Source organism: Lolium rigidum, chromosome 3 (assembly GCF_022539505.1).
Source record: "Lolium rigidum isolate FL_2022 chromosome 3, APGP_CSIRO_Lrig_0.1, whole genome shotgun sequence".
Classification (NCBI taxonomy): Eukaryota; Viridiplantae; Streptophyta; class Magnoliopsida; order Poales; family Poaceae; genus Lolium; species Lolium rigidum.
The window spans coordinates 311,957,338-311,976,189 of record NC_061510.1 but is presented as its reverse complement, the minus strand read 5'-3'; the positions used below and the strand labels follow the sequence as shown (position 1 = coordinate 311,976,189).

The 18,852-nt window shown below is 48.4% G+C and overlaps 2 protein-coding genes across 2 annotated transcripts; one reads left to right on the top strand and one right to left on the bottom strand.

The window, feature by feature from the left end:
• Positions 1-406: 406 nt before the first annotated feature.
• Positions 407-7,530, top strand: LOC124696860 (calcineurin B-like protein 3). The gene is made up of 4 exons (XM_047229523.1): positions 407-664; positions 4,527-4,609; positions 4,696-4,755; positions 7,387-7,530. Exons 1-4 carry the CDS (start codon positions 541-543, stop codon positions 7,528-7,530), a joined length of 411 nt encoding a protein of 136 aa, XP_047085479.1. The 5' UTR covers positions 407-540.
• Positions 7,531-7,862: 332 nt separating this feature from the next.
• LOC124696859 (protein DETOXIFICATION 33-like) lies at positions 7,863-18,541 on the bottom strand. Its single transcript, XM_047229522.1, has 9 exons — positions 18,344-18,541; positions 12,680-13,221; positions 12,361-12,447; positions 12,213-12,269; positions 11,887-12,125; positions 11,651-11,769; positions 11,461-11,547; positions 11,287-11,361; positions 7,863-8,663 (listed from the first exon to the last, which is right to left on the bottom strand). Exons 1-9 carry the CDS (start codon positions 18,530-18,532, stop codon positions 7,863-7,865), a joined length of 2,196 nt encoding a protein of 731 aa, XP_047085478.1. The 5' UTR covers positions 18,533-18,541.
• Between the last annotated feature and the right edge of the window lie 311 nt (positions 18,542-18,852).

The following is an 18,852-nucleotide window of genomic DNA, read 5'->3' as shown; positions in this document are numbered from 1 at the left end:
AGGCTGTTTCGTCAAGGGTATTTCTTGAACTCGTAAACGCAACGTGGCAACACGTTCACGGAGAGTGGCTCTCCGTTGGATCCAGCAGCAAGACAAGCTGTAGCAGCTAGCAGTGCCCGTTCGTGGTTTGCCACGGCCGGATTCCTCCACGACTCGATCGCGAAAGAGAAATTCAAAGTCCCCAACGCAACAACGGCAACGCAAAGAAAAAAAAAAAGGTAAAAAAGAAGCGTACACCTCATCAATCCAATCCGTTCACCAAAACCATCCCAATCGTGCCGCCGGCAAACATCGTCTAAGACGGCGGCGGCGGCACCACCAGAGCACACCCGGCGGCCACCGCAACCATCCCCTCCCGCCTCCGCTCTCCGCCGCGTCGGGAACCCTAGCAGTCGCATCGCGCGGCGCGCCGCCATCCGTTCGACTCAGTCGCCGCAATCCGCTCCAGCTCTCCGTCAGCGGGGCCTGGTTTGCTGCTAGCCCGGCCGACTGCGGGGCCCTCGCTGGAGAGACGCCGCGCTGTTTAGTGGTTGCTGCGCCATGTTGCAGTGCCTGGAGGGGGTGAAGCACCTCTGCGGCGTGCTCCTCAGCTTCTGCTGCGACATCGACCTCAAGCAGCCCAGGGGACTAGAAGACCCCGAGCTCCTCGCCAGGGAGACCGTATGTATGTCCACTCCACCCCTACTAACTCTGTTGCCATCAAACATCTAAAAAAAAAGAGAGAATAGCCAAAATACCACTAGTGAAAACCGAACATGCCAAAATACCACTAGTGAAAACCAACTTGCCAAAATAACACTCACTTCAGTTTTTTTGTAGCCAAAATACCACTAGTGGCTAACTGGGACTAACATCATCCAAGAAAGACACATATACCCTTACTCTTCAGAACGTTTCAACAACAAATCAACACAAAACAATGACAATCTGAGAACGTTTCAACAACAAATCAACACAAAACAATGACAATCTGATACACCACTATCTCAGCTTACTTTGACAGCATTTCAACACAACCTGACAACATTCATCATAACTTGACAGCATTGCAGCAACATTTTGACATCATTTCAAGTCATTTTGACAACATTTCAACAATTCAACTATACACATGGTTGGGAATACGATAGCATCAACAAAAGCTAGCAGCAACACGTTATGGTTTAGACCACTACCCACAAAACATTATGGTTCTCGTGATTATCACAGCCATAAGAGCATGGTTCTAATGATATCACAGCCATAAGAGAATGATTCTCATTGCCAAATACACTAAATTTGTCGAAGAGGGCTAGGACCGAAACTTTTACTCCTTGTAGATGCACTTGGAGGTGAAGAAGCAATTGCAATAGCTGCTGCCCTTTGCCTTGTCATTGGACTTGTAGGAGTAGCAACTTGAGTACCTTGCTTAGTTGGTGTCTTAGGAGAAGAAGTTGTTGCAATGCTTGCTTCACCCTTTGATTTTTTCCTACAAGTCAATACACATTGTTAGAAAGGAAATATGCAAGGCAAGTGAAAGAAATTTGGACACGTGAAATAATTACCGTGGAGAAGGTGTAGCATCTCGGTCGGCATCACTTTCAGTCTCTCGCTCTGTGCATGTCTTCAGAAGATGGCCTATTGCTCCACACCTTTTGCATTTATATTTTCTACCGGTTCCACCCTCGGTGTAATTTTTTATCCTTCTTGTTCTTGGACGGCCAGCACTCTTGGTAAGTTTGGGAGGAATCATATCAAACCCAGGATTTACCTTGGGCCATTGCGACCTGCCCCTAATTGGCACTAGAACTCCCTTGTATGCCGCTTGAAATCTTGCCACCGAGAAGTACTCGTCAACATATTCCTCTAGCTTTGCTTGTTTAGAGAAAATGAACCGAAGAGCATGTGTGCATGGCTTACCACAAATCTGCCATCTCCTACAAGAGCACTCTTTTTTCTCCAAGTCAACAGTGTGCCTCCAACCATTTCCTGAAATCTTAGCTAGATTTGGCGATGCTCTTGCTTCCAAGTAATGTAGCCCCTTGCTTTTCAGATTCAACTCTTTTATCACACTTGGTAGTATGTGACCTAGCAGCGTTTCACCAACAGCTCTCCAATTTCAATTGTTCCATGAACCAGATCCAGTTCTCTTTAGTTTCCTTCTAAAAAATACCAAATGCTACTGGAAACATTCATTCGCAAAAAAAAAAAGGAAACATCCAACTATGTCCATCCACACCAATTGCGGCTGCCAATTGTCCAGTGTATTTCCCACTAAGAAAAGTTGCGTCAACCCCCACGTATGGTCTACATCCTTCCAAAAATCCATCAATGCAAGGCTTGAAGGCAATGAACAACCTATTGAAAACATGCACAGTATCACCCTTTTTGTTTTTGTTGTTTTTATGTCTATCTCAAATATACTTCCAGGATTTGCTGCCAACAGTTCAGCCCTGAAGCTCCACAACAACTGAAAGTTCTCCTTGTATGTACCTTCTAATTGATCCTTCGCACAAGCTCTTCCTTTCCAAACATCGCTGTATTGAAGCTTTATATCATACTCCCTTTGCAAACGTTCTTTAAGTTGTTTTGCACTCACAGTGGCATCCTCTTGAAGTGCAGCCCGCCCTTTATCAGCAAGCCAATCTCTGTTTTCCATTCCTTTGCTGCAATTAGCGCTTCCACAAGTATGCCCAAAGGGAAGTTTCTTGACCTGCAATTTAATTAAGAAACATGAGTATCAAATAAACAACAACAAATAGTGGGAAATCAGCAAGCAACAAATAATAATAAGCAAACAACAATAAAATGGTACCATGAAAGTCTTAGTGTTCTTTATTTTGGAGGCATGTATCCTCCATGGACAATCCTTGTCCTTGCATTTAGCCCTGAATCTCTCGGGCTCACTATACTCCGTGTCAAAGGACCAATCTTCTCTAATGGCTACTTGTCTTAATGCAACTTTAAATGCTTGAGAGTCCGGAAATGTTGCTCCAACTTCGATTCGAGGATTTTTCTTATCATGGATGTAAGTGGGAGACACATTGTTTGCAAGTAAAGACTCGTCATCTCCTTTCACGTGCTGCGGATCATAAGAATTGTCAACATCTAGTGTTCCCAATGGAACTCTTTTAGCAACTACCTCTGGCTCCACATTATTCGGTGGCTTGGCATCATCATTCTCCTCCCCCAAATAAGTGCTCTCTCCATTGCATCCAACAGGCTCGTCATCCTCGTACTCCCCTGCATAGGCTTGCTTCGGCCAAGCAAAGAATGGTGCATGAACCGGCTGATCATCATCCTTCTCGGACGTGATAGGAGGTTGGACATCATCCTTCTTGGAAATAATAGGAGCAGGTTCTTTGTGTTGTTGTTTACTCTCAATGGTCACACCAAAACGTACAATTTTTGTGTCAGAACATCTATCAAACAACTCAATAATCTCTGATTCAGAAATTAGCTGGACAGTCTCATCTGCAGCAGATCCATACCAAATGGTCATTCTCTGATCATTAGACCACTGGAACTTCTCCTCAACGACAGCCTTTATTTGCGCCACCGACAAGTTTCGACCTGCCATAAAAACCCATGTTTTTCCTCTTGTGTACACTTTTCTTCCCTCTTTAATTGTCAAATAAGATTGAACGTCTATTTCTACTTTGAAATCGTCCATCAAATCAACTCTGCAACACATAAACACAGCAAATTCTAAATTTTCTGTAGTTGGAATGATACTGGGAGCAAACAGGGGGAACAAGAGAGTGGTGGCTCACCAGGGGAGGGTTCCTGTGGAGGTGTGTCGGAGCTTCGCCACAGGGCCACAGTCGCGGGCGGCGGACGACGGGCGGAGGGCGTGGAGCCACGCGGCCACGGTCGGACGGCAGCAGGCGATGGGCGGAGGGTGCCGGACGGAGCGTGGCGGGCGACGGGCGACGGGCAGAGGGCGCCGGTCGGAGCACGCCGGGCGACGGTCGGAGGGCGACGTGCGGAGAGCGTGGAGCCCCGCGGCCAAGGTCGGACGACGGCGGGCGATGGGCGGAGGGCGCCGGTCGGAGCGAGGCGGGCGGAGCGTGGCGGGCGACGGGCAGAGGGCGCCGGTCGTAGCACGGCGGGCGACGGGCGGAGGGTGCTCGACGGACACGGGGAGAGGGCGTCGAGCGGAGGATGGCCGGGCTACCGCGGATGAGGCCGAGCTCGCCGGCTCGTCCTGCCATGGATGGATGAACCTGTGCGGGGGGTGAAAAAGGATAAGGCAGGGGTAGTTTTGGAATAGGAACAAACCTGACAAGAAACAAACGGGTTGACTAACGGTGTTTCTTTGACATCTAACGTGAGTGTTGTTTTGGGCTGAAAAGCTAACAGAGGAGTGTTATTTTGGCAAGTTAGTTTTCACTAGTGGTATTTTGGCATGTTCGGTTTTCACTAGTGGTATTTTGGCCATTCTCTCAAAAAAGAGTCGTCTTCCTAGTCCAAGCCTCAATTTATTCTGCCCTGTGCTTGTGCAATGTAATTACGGCGGCATTGAGTGTTCCCCCCTTTAACTGCAGTTAGCGTGAGTGAGGTCGAAGCGTTGTACGAGCTGTTCAAGAAGATCAGCAGCGCCGTGATTGATGACGGGCTGATTAACAAGGTTAGTAGTGGCACCCAGTGTTGTAGATGCGTCTACTTCTATGATGAGTGATGCCTGACAGATGCTTGTGTGGTGGCATGCTGCAGGAGGAGTTTCAGTTGGCGCTTTTTAAGACAAATAAGAAGGAAAGTTTGTTTGCTGATCGGGTAAGTCCACATTACATGCCAGTTTGTTGCTTGTGTTGTCCAATGAAAATGCCCCATTCTGTTTTCTTTTTGGTATTCTAATGGCAATTACTATGGAGCCTCTCTGGCCCTCATTTTGGGCATATTATTCGGCCTGAAGATGAAGAACACACTGTTCAACATCCTGTAGGAATCATGAGTCATATGTCAGAGCTCATATACTTTAATTGTAGAACAGCACAGGCTTTGGGAACATGTATTAAGTACTATCGATTCATATATCCAGAAATCACTGTTTTTTTGCTTTTATGAACCAGCCAGGTTGTATAGTACTTCAGCTAATTCCTGTAACTGTAAGAGCATCTCCAGTCGCGTCCCCCAAACCGTCCCCCAAAGGGATTTGGGGCGCGCCGGACAAAAAAAGCGTTCCAGCCGCGTCCCCCAAAGCCCTTTTTTGTCCGGCGCGCCCCCATTCGGTGTCCGGCGCCCCGAGCCCGTCCCCGTCCCACGGGGACGCACCGGGGACGCCGGACACGAGCAGCGAGGCGGGGAGTGGCGGGGCCGACCCGTCGGCGGCACAATTAATTTAAACCTAACCGTCGCCTACCTCGCGACGGAAGTTATCGGCGCGCAGCCGACGGTGCGGTTCCCGCGAGAGGGCGCAGCCGACGCGTCCCGTCGCGCCTAGCTCGCGTGCCGGCGTTAATGAGCGCCACCGCTCCTCCGCCTCCCTCCGGCCTATAAAAGGGGCGCCTCTCATCGTCCCTCTCACACACAAACCCTAGCGCCTCTCTCCCAAACCCTAGCCGCCACCATCTCTCAACAAGACTCGACGCTATGTCTGGTAGAGGCGGACCTCGCGGCCGCGGCCGTGGTCGTGGTCGTGGCCGCGGCGTAGCTGAACGCTCGCTGTCGCCTTCCACGCCGCCGCCTTCATCATCGTCGGAGATGGACGTGGAGCCGGACGTCTCGTTCGAGTTCGTCCACGTCCTCAAGGGCGACCCGCGCGGCATCCGGAGGCTGCCGGACTCCTTCGCCGAGTACGTCGGCGGCGTACGCCCGCGCACGATGCATCCGCGGGAGCATTCGTGCGGCTACTGCCGGTGGATCGTCAAGGCGATCTACGACGCGCGCGACAAGATGTACTTCAACATCGGGCCGGGAGAAGTTCGCGCGCCACCACGGCCTCCAAGCCGGCTTCATCCTCGTGTTCTCCTACTTCGGCAACGGGGACATGAGCGTCAAGGTCTTCGACGAGAGGCGCCGCCTCCGGGACTACCACGTCGACGGGGACGACGACAACACCGACGAGGAGGACGACCGAATGAGTGTTGTTTCTTCGCAGCGAATACGTGCACGGAGGTTTCGCCTGTTCGCCTCATCGGTAGAACCAACAAGGGCACCATCCTCCCGCTGGATTTTCCGGTTTAGGTGACTCAGGTGTGCCCTCGAGTGTTCTTTCTTAGCAGCGAACACACGAAACCTTCGATGCACGGCCTAGTTAGGTTTAGTTTCTTTGCAATATTTTATATTTGTGTTCACCATGGTTCAAACTATGTATTAGTTTGTGGAAAACCATGTTCCAAACTGTGTTTTCGTGTAAACCACGTTCCAAATTATGTATTAGTTTGTGGAAATTGAAATAAAAATAACATTTAAAATTATTTTAAATGTTTGGGGGCGGCGTTTGGGGGACGCGGCTGGGGAGCGACGTCCCCCAAACGCGGCACGAACGAAACACGTCCCCCAAACGCTCGATCCGGCGCGGTTTGGGGGACGGTTTGGGGGACGCGACTGGAGATGCTCTAAGCTACTAGTTTGGTCCGGTACACCCTCCCTGGAGAAGTACCTGGTGCCAATGCATCACCCCACTCTCACCCGCCACGTCAGCTTTTATCCTCACTATCACCCCACTCTCACCTCACTCTCACCCCATGGTGCCAGTGCACGGGCTATAGTGCCAGCTCTCACTTCTCTCTCCCCCTACCGCCTCCCTACCGCCCTCACTAGCACCGCTATCGCCTCCCTCTCGCCCCGCTCTCGCCTCCAACGCGGGCTATAGGCGGGCGGTACCGCCCCCTACCGCCGGGCGGTGGAACCACCGCCCGCCGCTACCGTCTCGCCCGCCTACCGCCCCGCTACCGCCTTGCTGCGAAGGTTAACTGTTTGTGACTGTACCAAGCAAGGCTCTGAATATATTCAGACTTAGTTATTTGGGTGCCATGTTTGGCAGCCTCCCTTTTGTGCTGTTTTCTTGACTTGAAACTTGAAAGCAAGCATTTGGATGTTTAGATATTATTGACTCTAACTGAAAGCAGGATTATCTGATTGTTGAAATTCCTGATCATTTATACTAATACATAGGACTCCAGATGCTAACAGTTTCTCAGGAAAAACATCTTTACAAAAACTTATCTGCATGACTGCATCCATAGTCACTCACATCCAAACCATCGGCATCCAGCTACCGCGTGTATACACCCTCCAGTTAGGCTTTGCAACAATTATCTAGGCCTGTATCATCTACCCTTTTAGTAAATAAATGTAGTGTTCATTGGCGAAACAGTGAATTAGGATGATATTGATACTAGATAATATGATTTCTGTTAACATCATAATGCAGTTCCCTAAATATTTTCCCTGTTCTTGCAGGTCTTCGATTTATTTGACACAAAACACAATGGAATTTTAGGATTTGAAGAGTTTGCCCGTGCGCTATCAGTATTTCATCCAAGTGTCCCTCCTGATGAGAAAATTAACTGTAGGTTCAGATTTTTAGGGAATTTGCATAGTTAGTTAAACTTTAAACACAACAATAGATTATTAAAGATGTTCTTTGAAAATTACACAAGTACGAGTTTGTAATATTTATAAAAGTGAACAATTAACAGTTCAAAGAATTAAACATGCTAATGTGTCGCAAATGCTATTTCAAAGTTCTTTTTTTTTTGAAACGTCGCAGGAGAGCTGCGGTATTCATTAGAAGAAGACTCGGGCTACAAGGAACCGGAAAATAAAAGAAAAAACAAAAAGCAGCGCTGAAACGCTGGGGCTAAACCCTCACTCTCGCGTTACGGTAAGCCGGCCTGTGGCCAGCGCCCAGATGGATAGCTCATCGGCGACCTCAGCTACGACAACTGAAACCGGCCTATCCTTGCTATCGAAAATGCGTCGGTTCCTCTCCCATAACACCAGCAACAGGACTGATCTTGTGCGCTTGCGATCGCGCACCAATGCTGCGGCGATAGTGGATGCGATCCACTCGAGCGTGGCCGAGGGCATGCCCAAGTGAGCGGAGAGAGGGCGGGGAGGCGTTGAGCGTCCGCCACAGCAGCCCAGACTCGCCGCGCCCACGGGCACTCCACAAGCAGATGGATGGCCGTCTCGAGGCTCCGCCGACACAAGGGGCAGAAGTAGGAGTTTGGCCACCGGCGCGCCATGAGGCGGTCAGCCGTCAGCAGCCTGTTTTGCGCGAACAACCACCCGAAGAAGCGGCACTTGGGCGCAGCCGTCGCATCCCAAATGAGCTTGACGAAGTGAGATGAAGTGGCGCCACAAAACTGAAGTCGGTATGCCGACTTGGAGGAGTACACGCCGTCAGCAGAGAAACGCCAAACGAAGGAGTCAGAGGTGCCCTGCACCAAGTTGACCCGGCGGACTCGGTCCCAAAGGTCCACGAATTCCGACAGGGAGTCAGCCGTGACACGCCCTCGGAGGTCAAGGATCCACTTGCCGCCGTTTAGGGCCGCCGTCACCGACCGACATTTGCGGCGGGAGGCTTTGAAGAGCCTTGGCGCGATGAGGAAGGGAGCTCGACCGTCGACCCAGCTGTCCTTCCAGAAGGAGGCGACCTTCCCGTCACCAATGGAAGCATGAGCGGCGACCGCGAACAGCCTGGTTCCAAATTTCTTACCTTGTAAATTTCTTACCTTGCAAATTTCCTTTACATTTTAGAACCATGGTTCCAATTAACATGCTACTTGCATTAAAATGTATTGCAATATACATCAAGGAGAAAATTACATATACAGAGAGTGCATGCGTTTATCACTGGAATATCTAGGTCAGCCCTCATGTTTATATAAGCTCCATTTGTGCTACCTTTTTGTTATTTCCATTCTGCTTGTTTGATAATGCACTGGTTTCCCTGTTCTTCTATTTTTTATCATGCATCTATGCCCTTCAGCCCTTTTCTTATTGCTGTAAGCGGAAAAAAAATCTTACATAACCTACTCTTTAATCCATGCAGTTTCTTTCCAGCTATATGATTTGAAGCAACAAGGTTTCATTGAAAGACAAGAGGTATTTTGCTAATTAGGATATTATTATGTAATATGTGAAGATAACTTGTTGATTAGGATCAACAGTACCCTTTGTTTCAAAGCTAGATTCCAATTGTTTTCGGTGATCGCAGTAAAAATTTCAGCAAAATTCAGAATTATCAGAATGGATAAAAAATGTTGACGACTTGATTTTACTTTTATTGTATTAATATAGGAATCGTAAAACTACTGTAGCTATGAATGTATTGTCACGCGACATAGACTTTCCCCGTTGCAACGCACAGGCAAATTTACTAGTCTACTCCTATGTGTTTTCCTGTACATATAAATAACAGTGTCCAATTTGCGTGCCGAAACCAACTGATCATCTATAAATGCCATTGTTCGTCGTTGTCGTTGCTGGCAGGGTGTCACTGATTCCTCCCCACTCCTAGATTCTCTCCTCGGTTAGCATAGCCTCCACAATTAAAAGTTTAGACCTTTCTAAGAAAAAGAGATCAGCTCAACTTCGATTGAGCCATTATTTCTTATAAAAATTTCCAGTGAGTAGCAATGTTGGCGGTGGTCCAGTGGCGGAGCTATCTGTAGCTGGGGATGTTCAATCGAACTAAACTATTTTTTTGGCATATTTAATCAAATTAACCTATATTTGGCCCATTTGCCGCCCAATAGTGGCCCAAAATGTCTTCTTAGCGACTCGATGTTGGTATGGTAATGCACCTGTTTCTCCCACTTGGTTAATGATTCTGATGCAAATTATGAGAAGTACAACACTCTGCAACAACGTGCCAATGAAAATGCCCACACAAATCCCCTGCATAAATCTATTTAATCAAAATGTTATTGTATATTCAGAACATGTCAGAATTTGATTGCCGTTCTTCTAAAAATGTAAGCTGATTAGATATTGTTCTTACCAATGTACCAAGTTTTAGCTTGGAGCTAAAGAGGGCCCTGAGTGGAAGGCCAACCAAAGCAGTAGCAACGAACGTTTATGAATGCCACAAGTGAATGCCACCCTGCTCCTATCACCACGCCTGCACAGTTAATCACACCCAACAATCAGTTCTTCAGAATCTTCAGATGTTTCGATTGCCATTTAGTTCTTCAGAATCTTACGACCTTCCCCTATTCCCTAGTAAATCGAGTAGTACACTAGAATTAGCTAGGGAACAAACTTGTTGATTCACTTGAATGCTTGATTTTCTATTTGCATGATTCAAGGAGTTCTTGGTTCCGGCAAATATCTGCATCGTTCTGTTTCCACACCGTATTCGATCTATATATGTTTCCGACAATATCTGCTTCCGTTTTTTTTTTGTTTCCAGGGCTCCGTAATCGTTTTTGTTTTTGAAAAAAAATATGAAAATAAATGTGGCACCGCCCAGTTCCGTCCGTATCCCTTCCTTTTTCATCCCTACTCTCTGCCTTAGCCTACAACACTCTTTACACATTACTTCAGTTTCTCTCTATTGACTACAAATGAGTAAATTGTAAAAGACCACCATAATTGGAACAACAGCGACACCTGTTCTAGGGGCATTTTGGTGGGTCTTTTGTCAATGTTTACCCAATTTGGTGTGAGTGTAGAGGTAGGCGGATTAGAGATGTTCACTAGCTTTGGCCTTCTTAGTTAGGCCGGTATGTGTGGTGGTCTCTATCCGTTTGTATATACAATGACACGCAGATCTCCTGCGGGTTCTAAAAAAAAAAATTTACCCAATTGTGGTGCCTGTTTTTCAGTCTACCAGTCACGCCTATATAGGTGATACAGCAGCATATGAACGTGGTATAAGTACATGAGTGTGCAAATGATTATATAACAGTTGAATGGTTTTCTGTGTTTTATAGCAGTTGAATTTATTTTTCATGATCTTGTAGCACTTGAACATTTTTTTCCATTATCTTATCATGATTTTGTAGAAGTTGATTATGTTTCCATGTTCTTGCATTTGTTGTCGTATCATAGATAGTGTTTCTCATCTCAGCCCTCCCATACTCAGATACTAAATCTCGGAAATACACACTCCCAGTTTGTATGCATATGGTGAACAAGCAGCATTTTGGCATTATGATTGATCAGCGAGATAAACGATTTGTTTTGAATTTCTCAACTAAAGAATCAAGGTACAATGTATCAATCTCAACTTGTACATGTTAATTAATTATAAAATCTTCTCTTCTGTGCTTCTCCATGTAAATATAAATAAGAATGTTCAATTTGCGTACACAAACCATCTGGTCATCTCTCTGCGCCGTCCTTCATCACTGTCATCGTTGTCGTCGCTGGCAATGTGTCACTGCTTCCTCCCCACTCCCTGATCCTCTCTTCGGCCAACATAGCCTGCATAATTAAAAGTTCAGACATTTGTAGGAAAAAAATAGCCATTACTATTTATTATAAAAACTTTGAGTGACTAGTGATGTTGGTATGGTACTGCACCTGCTTCTCCCACTTGGTTCTAATGCAAATTACGAGAAGTACAGCAGTCTGTAGAAGCGTACCAATTAACATGCCCACCCAAATCCCCTGCAGAAATCCAATTAATCAAAACGTTACTGTATATTCAGAGCAAGGCAGAATCAGATCGCCCGTTCATCAAAAATAGAAGCTGATTTGATCTTGTTCTTACCAGTGCACCAAGCTTAAGCTTGAAGCCAAAGAGGGCTCCCAGTGGAAGGCCAACAAAGTAGTAGCACCCAATGTTTATGAATGCCACAAGCGACTGCCACCCTGCTCCTATCGCCACGCCTGCACAGTTAATCACACCCAAAAATCAGTTCATCGGAATCTTCAGGTGTTCCATGTTTCCACTTATTGGGCTTGTATAATTTGGTATAACTGATTTCGTAGAGTACTGGTACGTGCCTGAGAACACGGGCTGGATGCTGTTGAGGAAGATGGTTGCTGCAAGAAGGTAGCCCAGCTTTGCCGCTTCTCTCACCACCTCTTCATTGTCGCTGAAGAACCGCGGAAGCTCCGTCCTCCAGATAAGGAACACGGCCAGGAACACCACCCCAATGGTGGCGGACGTCGACGCCGCCATGATCACGGCGAAATTGGCCGCCTTGGGCCTGTTGGCGCCAAGCTCGTTTGACACCCTAATGCTGCGATCCCAAGCAAGATGATTATATTAGGAACTACAAACTTTGCTAATAGTACTAGCCTCCTAATAACTTGGCTTGTTGCGTAACCTGACTGCTGCGTTGAAGCCTAGTGCCACCATCAGGGTCCAGAGCTCGTAATTGATGCTGTAAATTTCAGACACGGTTTTAGTCATCGAACTAATTCAGTCCATGTACACGAAGTACAATTACAGTGTTTGCCAAACAAAATGCTTACCAAACTGACATGACGTCAACCTGGAGTTGGGCATTCTTCAGTAGACCCACAAGGATGATAACTGCAGTGTAGTACCACAGCTCCAAGCTAGGTACATAAAAAAGAACATACTATATAAATCTTAAGATATTCAGAACAACATTACTCAGCTCACTCGGTCTTACGAACTTTGTCTTAGATTTGTGAAAAGTTGGATGTATCACCACTATTAAGTGTCTAAATTTAGAAAAATCTAAGATAAGTGTCCTAGAACAGAGAGAGTAGTACGGTTGAAACTAATCTACCATCCGGTCCAGAGTTGGCTATGAAAGGTACAAACCAGAGCATGATGGCGGAGGCGAGGGAGAGCCTGAGGAAGGCGGCGAGGTTATTGAACGCGAGCAGCGAGAACCCCTTCCACGCCTCTGGGAAGCAGCCGGAGACAAGGTACGCAAACTGCGCCGCGATGATGATCCACCAGGTGACGTTCCCGATCATGGCGGCGCCGAAGAGGCCGTAGCCGAGACGCGTGACAAAGACAAAGTTGAGCGCGACGTGGACGGCGAGCGCCGCGCCGGAGATGAAGGTCATGGCCCACACCTTGCTCTGCGACTGGAAGAACTTCTGCAGGGGGAAGTTGGCAGCATAGGCGAACAACTGCGGGAGGACCCACCACGTGTACGGCCCCGCCACGGCGGAGATGGCGGCGGGCTGGTGGAGCGCATGGAGAATCGGCGCCGTGAAGACGTAGGTCGGGACCAGCGCCAGCGCAGTGGCACCGCAGATGATCCAGGACCGCTGGATGTAGACGCCCAGCATGTCTACCTGACCCGCGCCGACGGCCTGCCCGCACAGCGTCTCCAGCGCGCTGCCCATGCCCATCTGCAACGAGTGCAAGCATAGCCTCAGCTTCTCCATTTTACTGCATATACTCAAGCGTGCGCGGGAAAGGAAATTTCAAAACAATGAGTGGAATCCAAGTACTCCCTATGAACTCAGTAACATGCAAGCGACCTTGCGTCAGACGACTCACAATCTCAGCGAAATTTCTACAACATATCCGGAATTTTGGTGGCTACAACATACATTTTTACGTCAAAAAGGAATATATTCAAACCAAATTCATTGGAAATACAAATTTGTCTGAATTAAGAGAAATTTGGATCACACAATCAATATTTGTAATGCTATGCATTCGCAAAAAAAAAAATATTTGTAATGCTATGGTAAGGCCCCGAATAATTTTGAAGCGGAAACTTCTAAACCCTCGTGACAGTATTTTTTTTTAGAAAGCATATAGCTTTATTACGAAACGTTTTGGGCTAAATCGCCCGTTATAGCATCACCGGCACACTCAGACACCTCATTCTCCCAAGATAAAGAGGAGTTTACATCACTTAGCCCCTACTTGTGCTGGAACATGAGCTACTTTATTCGTGACAGTATTTTACTACAAGGCTAGACAGTATTGCGTGGAAAAGTATTCACTCTTAGGTCATGCTTTTTTAAGCTAGCAAACCTTCATTAGAGTAATTATGTGTGAGCTTCTTCACTATTGAGTTTAAATCTGAAGTAAATACTAAAACTTACCAACAAATATTCATCACATTGCAGATACTCTCATACATCTCTATGTAGGCCCTCAAGATTTGCATCGAGATCAGTAGGCAGAAGTTTCTTTTGTTTGTTTTTGCCAAACAAAAGAAATTTGAACTTGAAACTTTGTACGTCAACAACACAAAATGTTTCAAATTATTTGGTGCACCAGACATATCTAAAATGACAAAGGTACATTTAAAGTCTATTGTTTTTGGTACTTATTTTGCACACTATAGTCTTAATGAATTTTAGACCTAAAAAGTTTCAAGTTCAAATGCTTTGTTTCGTTTGGGTGAAACAAACAAATAGCATGAGAGCACGGTTCTTGATCGAAAACTGGAAGGCCATATAGGGAGTGCACTTGCATGGGAGATAAAAAAACCTGTCCCAAGAAAATATTGACATAAGCCTATTTTTTTTTATGGAATTTCATAGTTTAGAGCATCTCGAGCCGTCTCCCCGGGAGGACCCCCATGACGCCTTTTTTTCATCCGGATGGACGAAAACGGCCTAGTCGTGCTCCGGCTCCTCGTTTTCCCCCGGATTAGGCCTTTCATCCATCCGGAGAGCCCAGGTCATCCCCGGGTTCCCGAGGCCTGGTCGGGGACTCCGGACGAAATAAAAGCGCGCGAAACGTCGAGCGGGCCCGCGTTGTCAGCGACAGAACTGTTCCCTCCATTAATTTCGTTTTTCCTCTAAAATGTGCCGCATAGAACCATTTTCCCCGCTGAATTTCGGAGGAGCTACCGCCATTCTCCCCCATAGTTGCAGCTCCTCATCTTCCCTTCCACCATCATGCCACCGAAGAAGCTCACCACCGATGGCGCGCCGAAGGTGAGGAAGCCGCGGGCGCCAAAACAGAGGCCGCCGGGATGGACAAACGCGCAGTGGGCGGCGGATGTGGAGCGGCGGCGGAACGAAACTCGCGGCAGGGCGGAGAGGGAGAGGAAGTGTAACGCGAAGAGGGTGGCGGCGGCGGCGGAGGAACAGGCGAGGTTGATCTCCATTAACTTCGGCCAGCCACGCGTCGGCCAATTCCCCAGGGCATGGCCGACCAAGGTATGATCGGCTCTCCTTCCTTCTCGCCGGCGTCATCGGCCACAGCCATGTTCTAGGACAACTACGCCGCCGGCATGGCGGGGTTTACGCCGTCACCGCCGGCGTACGACGGTGCGATGTAAGAGGGCATCTCGCCTGCCCTACGACGTGGGCCGCTCTCCTTCTCCAACCCCTGGATGCCGCCGAATGAGCCTGTGATGCACGCGATGATCACGTCGAGCTCCATGGCCGCCGCGTCGAGCCCCAGTTTCTTCACACAAGAGGAGGCAAGGGCGACAGAAGCCGTCGCATCACGGGGCGGCGTCAACCTCGACCAGGACGATCACCACGATGAGAACGACGGTACCCAAGACGTCGACGAAGAAGATGAGCAGACCTACGCCGACCAGGATGTCGACGAAGAGGAAGCGCCTAAACCCACGGAGGCGCCGTCCAAGGGGAAGAAGAAAAGGAAGAAGAACTCGCCGCCAGCTGAGCCGCGGATCAAATAGACGGGCAAAAAAGAGGAGTGCCTCGCCGAAGCTTCGAAGACCGTGTCCATGAACGGCATCACCGACGCCAATCAGAACTTCGACGCGTACTGGCAGCAGGTCAAGGTGGCGTTCGACGAGCGCAAACTCGTCGATCCATACTTCAATAAGACGGTGATGGTACGCGGCCACAAGGCAATGGGCACCCATTAGGGGATCATTCAGGCGACATGCAGCAAATGACACGGCATACAGGAGGAGATCGACAAACATGTTGTGAGCGGCGAGGACTTTGAAGCAAAGGTATGCTCACTCGCCGTGGCTCCTCCGTCGACTGTACATCGTCTGAGGTTTACTCTTGAATCACCGGCCTGATTTTGCAGATACGGTGGGCGCTTGACATGTACGCGGACGACAACGACGGCCAGGTGTTCAAGTACCTCAACGTGTTCGCCCGCATCGAGAAGTGCGAGAAGTGGAAGGAGGTGCGCAAGAATCTCGCCAATAACAAGGGCGAGCAGTACAACCCCGACGATCCAGCACCTGCCTCGTCGGCGGGCCGCCCCGAGCTCGGCCAGAAGAAGCTGAAAGAGCAGAAGAAGGCCAGCCATCCAGCCGACAGGTTGCAAGCGTCCTTCGGCAAGTGCTGGGCCGACGGGAGGGTGCACGCCGCCGGGAGGGACGACAAGCATGACGTGCGGTGGAAGGCGATGTCGCCAACCAGGGTGTCTGGTTGTCTTGCTCAAGGAAACCTCCACGGCGAAGAAGAGGCACACCGACCTAGCGTTCCTGATCGGCGACAATGACGCCAACATGGACGAGGAGGCGAGGGCTTGGTACGACGCCCATCGCCATGAAATCCTCCGGCCCCTGTCAGCTGCTTCGTCCTCCGCTTCGACGTCAACTCCCGCCGCTGCGACAACTGCAGACGCCGATGCTTCGTCGCCCGATGCCGCACCATACGAGGCTCAGGACGGGACCGCCGATGAGCCTGTAATCATCTAGTTTCTGTTTCGATCGCCGGAATGTGGCTGATCCGATCGCCGGACTTTGGCGATTCTTTTGTGTAGCGAGATGACGATTTTTTGAAACTATCACCGCTGATGGCGATTGCCGGGGGTGCGACTGGGAAAATGTTGCCCCCCATGCCCTTTTTACATCCTATCCGGCGTTTGTTATATCCGGGTTTTCGCCCGGGGGGCTCGAACGGCTGGAGATGCTCTTACCAACTATTTATGATTTTATGACACCAATTATCTACTCTTGTGAAAATTCCTCCAAGTGGTCTAATTTAAGAACTTTTGGATCCTCTTTTCTGGATGTGTGTACAATTAGCAAGGGATGAGGTGATGATCGAGGTGAGTGGATATCTAGGGGACCACAAGGAATGGCATGAGAGAAGAGAAGGGAGTTTTAAACGTTACAATCACGCCACATCCTCCTAGCATGCCGGTTATATTTAAATTATAATAGGACAAACATGTGCTAAAATAGAGTAAAACTATGTTTTAATAAAATTTGCTCACCCGTTCAATCAAACATGTCTCAGATTTGTTTCATGGGATGGAGCTAGCTTGATGTTTATTTATAGGCTCCTCCTGCTACTAGATATGCGCCTACAAGTGTCATGCACACGCACGAACGAGCCCTACGAAAGAAACTCTAGCCTCCCAGCGGGGAAGAGGCTACCTCTCGCCCCCGGCGGGAGGGCGTGGTGGCTGTGCGGTGGAGGATCGGGGCATTCCTTGGGTCTTCCGAAGCAGCAGGATGAGGCATCTTCATTGAGGCACTACGACGGCCGGTACGAGCGTGCTGGTCTGGCCCGAAGGCCCTTGTGTTGATCTGCGGCGTGGTGGCTGGACATGGGGGTCCTGGCCAGACCTGGACCTTGAGTCGCCATGGTGCGGCCCTCGGCATTGCTTCGGGCGACTGGGATGGTCGCATGGGGGGCCAGCCTGAATAAAGGAGGTCTTAGGATCAATCTCACGCCATGATGAAGATCTTCTTGACCCCTATTTTCATTGATTTTGTTGGTTCCGGAAGGATTCACCAACGAACTACAAATGGACGAGTTTGCCGGATCGGATGGGCTTCAGTCGCACACACCCGTGTTTTTTCTAACTGTTTGGTTTCAGAGGGAGCGATGCGAAGCTCTGCGGATTGTTGCTCTCGTGAAACATGTCTTAATGTCACGGTTAAGTCTGCCGTGAAAAATGCCATGGAAACCGAGATCTGAATACTAGTAATGGTGGCTCGAGTTCCGGTAGCGGTGAGGTTTTAGCTTGGTGATTCGTGACTTAAAGCATCGATGTTGGTAAGTGGGAGCGATAGCAGATAACAAATTCAAAGTCTAAACTTATAGGGTGAAAACCCAAACTTTCTTTCCGCGTGCACTTTTAGACGCTCGGTGAAACGATATCCTCCCCCGCGCAAAAATTAGAAAACAGGCGTCGTATCCTGGTTTTAGCGCGCCAGTTTTAGGCGTCTGGAGATGAAGTGTAGGAAGGAGCAGAGCATTTAGATGTTAGTGGGCCACCCTTGGCTTTTGACAAATTTCTGAACATTTTTGGGAGGGGTTTAGATGGTTTTTTTTTTTTTGCCTTTGCCTCCTAACCTCTTAAACATTTATATTTTACATTTTGCCATGGGTGAACTTGTTTTATTTGCTAGAATTGCTGACCACTTCGTGTAACTTACATGTAAGTTGTTGTTTCTCTCTCGTTGTACGGCATCTACATTAATTCGCTAGACAACACTTTGCTAAGCTATTAGACCTTAATGTTTTTTTTTAGATGTTCTTAATGTTGAAATGTGCTAGCGATCGTCTAGTTAGCATATATACAAACAAGTTAATTGTAAGGTGCAAACATACGTACCAGAACTCCGTAGGCGAAGCCCTCGATGACGTTCCTGGAGACCGTCACGGCAGCGAGCTCGACCTCGCCGATATGGCCGGCGAAGGCAGAGGTGACAAAGCCAATGGAGGAATTGCACACGATGGTGAGGATCACGGGGAACGCGATGTGCCACATAAGCTTCGCCTCCTGCCAGCTCTTGCCCACCATCTTCGAAATCTCCACCGTCACCATCGTCGACGGCGATCTCTTCTCTAGCTTCGACGACATATCAGGTGGTACTGTGAGGCACTCGGATCAGCTAATTAATAAACCAAGCTCTTCAACAGAGGAGCATGTGTTTGTTGAGATATTGAAGCTCTAGCAGGCTAAAGCTAATGAAGCCCGTTTACTTCTTAACTGTCAGAGGTTTGTAATAGAGTATGAAAATACGGTACGATACGCGTGCACTATATTGTATTATCTTTTGACCATGGAAAATAGCACCCTCCTGCGCAGTACGTGGAACTATTATATATACAGCTGGGTAG